This window comes from Centruroides sculpturatus, unplaced genomic scaffold (assembly GCF_000671375.1).
Source record: "Centruroides sculpturatus isolate CEXI.00-Female unplaced genomic scaffold, Cexi_2.0 scaffold442, whole genome shotgun sequence".
In the NCBI taxonomy this organism is placed as follows: domain Eukaryota; kingdom Metazoa; phylum Arthropoda; class Arachnida; order Scorpiones; family Buthidae; genus Centruroides; species Centruroides sculpturatus.
The window spans coordinates 485,164-490,780 of NW_019384718.1; the positions used below are offsets into that span (position 1 = coordinate 485,164).

Below are 5,617 nucleotides of genomic sequence, written 5' to 3' on the forward strand. Positions count from 1 at the left end.
ATGAAAAAATATACTGTACATATGCCTTTATCAAAATATTAACAGGCTGATTGCTCAAATTTAGTGTATACTTCCTGGGCTAAAATTTGAAATTAAATAAAGCAACAATTTCATTGTTGCTATAAATATTACATTTTATAGAACAGCAAAGATGTTATTTTTTTTTAATGTATTAGAATTTTAAAAGAATAATTGTATTATCAGCAGCATCAACAAAATTAGAGAATTACAGTAGAAATCGTGAAGAATCTGACATGCTACATTTAATCGTTTGAACAATTAATACTACTGAATAGTTTGCTCAAGAAAAATTTTCCTTTATGCAGCATGAAAATTTCTAAATTCTATCTTAAATCCTGCTTAATTTTGCTAATTATAGGAATTAATTCAAACATTGAATTTTAAAGTCAACATCCCTTTTATAAAACAATCATTTCTTGAAGTATTTAAAATTCGAGCTGAAATCTGCATGCACTCAACAAAGCAGTCATCACAGTTGGAAATAATTCCGTGTTACGAAGAGTCCATCTTTATTACTGTTTTCTGAAACATTTCAGTCTTTTTTTTATTTTATGATATAAACTACCGTTTTAAATAGTAAATTTATGATAAATTATCAATTGAACAAATTAAATTAAATATTTCTTGTTACAAAAAATTTTGTGAAATTATTTTTTTTAAACTATGACATTTTATAACCATATACTTGAAAACACAAATGCAGTTTATATAATATCCTTTAATAAAACATTCACACAGAATTCCAAGTTTTATCATTAACACATCAGTTTATGAAACATTTTCATTAAGGAACTGTATCATTTTCATTAAAGTATTTGATATTATGAAATATAATATACATTCTTATATCTTAAAAGTGAATAAAGAATGTGATTTATTTTGATCATAAAAGTGGTATAATTTCTGTTTAATTTTCAATATATATTTTATAAAGCACCAGCAAAGCAAAATACTTCAATATATTATTTTGATAAATATTAATAGAATTTCTATTTATCATCTACAATAAAATATAATTTACCATTTTGTGCTTTTCAAATGATATACATTAGACAAATCTAGAAAATACAACTAGCTATTTAGCCTGAGATGACTGTACTGTGGAATAAGCATGCGTAACAAACAAACACAAATTAGATAAAAGAATAATATATATCAACCCTCCATGTAATAACAAATATAATTATTCATTTAAAATCACCAGTGTTTTAGCCACAACTGCTCTAACTCTAGGCTACAGCAATTTAGTCTAAAAGACACTAAAGGCAAAAATAATTATAGAATTTCTCAAAAGCAAAAACTTAATAAGACAGTATATTATTATAGCTATGTAACTATAAATGTACAAGATTTTAATACTATCTATGAACACTAATATACTGTTAACCATACTTTACTTTGTAGACAGGAAATGCAATGAAATTTTCATGTTACTATGTATTTATATTATAGTTCATATATCATATATAGTTGATTTTATTTCAGCAAATATTGCATGCTGCATTAAAGTTCTGTATAACCTCAACAATGTTAACAATGTTATCAAACAACCAATTTACATAAACTGGTTGACATTCTCTCGAGATTTATATTAGATAGTTCTTTCCACACAAAATTCTGCATTTCTGTACAATTTCAAGGAAATTTCAACTCCCCAAAAGAGTGAGCAGTGTGAGCTAATATTTGACAAACAAACAAACAGTAAAATCCCATCATCATCATCATCGTAATTTGTTTGTAAATAATGCATTAAACTATCTTGGTAAATTATTTTGATACTCACACACAAAATCATATAATAAGTTTACAAGTAAAATAATATATTGTTCTGTTCTATAATTCTTGCAAAACTTGTATTTCCTAAGTTGTTTGCAGATGTAAACTAGGATTTATCTGTAGTTCATCACCAGTATTGAAATTTGACCTATTATGAATTGCATGTGCAATGTTTGTGGCTGGAAGCACTGCAGGACAAGTAGAAGCAACGTGGGTTGGATTTAAAGCTGTTGCACATTCCTGCACTGGTATGGGTTGAATGCCCATTCCGTGTAATCCTCCAGTCTGTGCACCATTTATTCCCGGTGTCGGATAAACTAACGTTGACTGCATAGCAGGAAAAGTTGCAAACGGTTGACAAATTCTAGGCTGGGGCGACCACCTCGGAGGCACCTGCGAAACGTGAAGGGAAAAATAATTCTGTTGAAACTGAGGCATCGAGGGAACGTAGTAACCGGTATTCGCTGGAGGATAAATTTGTCCGATCTGTTGCTGTACACCGATGCCGGCCATTCTCTGCATGTACTGAGAGGCCAGCTGCGCCCGACGATCTTCTTTGCGCTGTGCCAATGCAACGTACAATGGTCTGCTGGCCAATATTCTTCCGTTCATGGCGGCAACGGCAGCCGAAGCCTCTTCTGGTGAACTAAAACAAACGAATCCAAATCCCTTCGACAATCCGTGCTCATTGGTCATAACTTTTGCACTAGTGATATTTCCGAATGGAGCGAATTCCTTGAAGAGAATATCGTCGTCAATGATATCATCTAAATTTTTAACATACACGTTTACCTTACGATCCACTTTTAGCTGTTCGAACTTCTGTTTCAATTCCGCCATTCTGTCCGCCTTCTTCTGAGCTTGTCCTACATACAATATTTTTCCATTGACATTCTTTCCATTCATCTCTTTGATGGCTTTCTCTGCACTCTCCGACGTCTCAAAACTAACAAAACCAAACCCTCTAGACTTTCCATTTTCGTCAGTCATGACAATAGCAGAGAGAATTTTACCAAAGACCTCAAACATCTCTTTAAGTTTATCACTGTCTAGATCGGTTCCAAAATTTTTTATGTACACATTTTGCATATGAGAAGTCTTACCATCATCATTTTCTTTTGGCGGCACATACTTCTCCACGGAAACCACCTTTCCACAAATGATAATTCCATTTCCTCCAGCAATTGCCTCGTCCACTGCCTCTTCGTTTTTAAACTGAACGAATCCATATCCTTTTGACTTTCCATTTTCATCTGTCATTATTTTGGTGGCAAGGATTTCCCCGTAAGAAGAAAAAGCATCCCTCAGTGCCTTATAATCGACGTTTTCGTCTAAATTCTTAATAAAGATGTTACCATCACCTGTGGGAGGTGTATCCTGGGTCCACATGGGTTTGATCCTCATGGGTTTACCTTTCATTAACTCACTATTCATTTTTTCTAGAGCTTTTTCTGCATCCGAAGGTAATTCGAAATTGACGTAAGCATAGCCCAGGGACTTCCTGGTAGTCTTATCTCTACACACGCGGATAGACAACACTGGTCCTGCCGACGAAAATTTTTCGAACAACATAACTTCGGTAACGTCGGGATGAAGATCGCCTACATACAGAGATGCAGAATCGCAATTTCTTCCGTTCGAATCCATACTTAATTCTCGACTTATTACCAGATGTTAGGCCTAATTCTTTTACTCGGAAACACGTTTTCTTTCTCTTTTCAATTTCGTATCTTTAGAGTCTATCGTAGGAAACCTACTTCGTCTGATTGTAATATCAACTCATAACCTACTAAATACCTTAAATATTAAACACCTCCTCTTCTTAATGAACTCACCGACGTGGCTATTCCGATAGCGAAGAGTGAAGAACAACACCGTGCGCCATGTTTACTCTCTGATTGGTCGATTGTAAATGGTACTCTATTCCGTAATTGGTTGGAAAGTTTGAATTGGAACGTATGCAATGTCTACTGGATATTAAATCGATGACGTACTTATTACTTTTATTTTCATTCTGAATCATCTAATGGAAGCTAACCAGAAGCTATTTTTTATTTTATTTAAAACATATTTCGCTTAAAAGAAAATTAATTAATTTTAAAAATTATAAAGAAATATACAGTCAAATATAAATATTTATATTTTTTGAAATAAAGTAAAGTCAAATTATAATCTACATTTATTACGTTTTAAATTCGTATTACTTTCAATTAGATTGTAAATACTTGAGCAAAGATTTCTTTATTTAAAAAATCCGAGATTTAAATTTCAAAGAAAATTTGATTTCGTAATTTCAAACTAAAATAAATATTCATTAAATTTACTTTACACATTAACGCTTAAATCTGTCGAAATACGATGAAATACCACCCAATAATAAAAACAAATTAATTTAACTCGATTGGAGTCATTAAACTTTATACTTCAATATTTCAAAATAACATGATAAAGTTATCTGATTTGAATTTTAATTAATTGTTAATTTATATTTTAAAAGTAAGAAAAAGGTCAAGTCACAGTTAAAATTAACACGGCCAGATCATTAGTATAACTATTTAAACATCGTAATAAACATAATAATGTCAATATTTATTAAAAAAAAAAATAGTAACATAAAATTGTCGTTGGTAAATATTGCAAAATATAATTTAAAAACTCAGTCATTAAATACTAAAATAAACGTTGATAATAAATACTGTATGTAGATATAACAAATGTAGTCAATAGATAACAGAATTTAAAATTTTAATTAGATTAACGTATAGATGATTATTATTTATTAAAGACAATCGTTAAATTTGTCTACATTTTAAAACATTGGTCAAATTTATGCTTATGAATTAAATATTTTTTAAAATTCCTTCCCCACTAGAACTTTTCCCATTATGAGCTCCGCCAAACCCATAATGGGGGCGACCGGATGGTGAGGGGCCCGACGTATTCGGGACAGATTATACATAAAAAAAATTCCTTGGATTCGATTTCGGGTCCTTCAAAGCGCCTTAACCGCCTCGGCCATTTGATCATCGATATAGTTAAATCAAATAATCGTGAAAATACGATATCGCCCACCATTTGTCAAGTTGATAAAACCACCTAACACCAATCGTGGATTCGCGTCTGGTCAACGGGCTGGCTACGTGGAGTTTTCCGGGTTTTGTTCACGTTAGTAACACCCAAATAGGGTCAGTTTCCCATGTGGTATCGCCCATGTGTCGCGTTGCCTTTTACGAATAAACCATATCTGAGATCACATAGATTATTACAGTAGCGCGTCGTTTATCCGAAACGTCGGTTATCCGAAAGCATTCCAGTCGGCAAATTTAAATTTTCGCTAGTGCTATGGCGCTGCAATCTTTGGCTGTATCTTGGACTACTCTAATATATATATTTTTTGTTGATGTGTGTTTTTTAGCTGGCAGCACTGGCACTTTTGTGTGGTATTTTTCTGAGGATTGTGTGTGGTGCCGAATCGAACGTTTTTGATACTAGATCATCTTCTAAAGTATATATTTTTTGGTTTTTATATTTTTCAATATATTTATTTTGTTTGTAAGAAATAAAGAAATAATTTGTAACGATACAATAGCCACGATTATTATTTTAAAAAGTATACGTTAGGCTTAACATCGACGAAAATTCAACGGGAAGCGACACGCAACGGAGAAAAATTTCAACACGGGACAGGTTAATATATTTTTTCGTTCATAATCGGTTATCCGAAAAATAAGTTATCCGAACACCCTCAGTCCCCAATTGATTCGGATAAACGACGCTCTACTGTATTATAAAATGGCAAAAAGCTTAATTTTGAGGGTAG

General features: G+C 32.2%; 1 protein-coding gene across 1 annotated transcript in view; it reads right to left on the minus strand.

Moving 5' to 3' along the window:
* Positions 1-719: 719 nt before the first annotated feature.
* The window catches only part of LOC111627974 (polyadenylate-binding protein 4-like), a 10,205-nt gene continuing 5,307 nt past the window's right edge, over positions 720-5,617 (minus strand). The window contains exon 2 of the mRNA XM_023371682.1: positions 720-3,610. Within this exon, the coding sequence (XP_023227450.1) occupies positions 1,882-3,444 (1,563 nt within the window). The 5' untranslated portion in view covers positions 3,445-3,610 and the 3' untranslated portion in view covers positions 720-1,881. The remainder of the gene's footprint in view (positions 3,611-5,617) is intronic.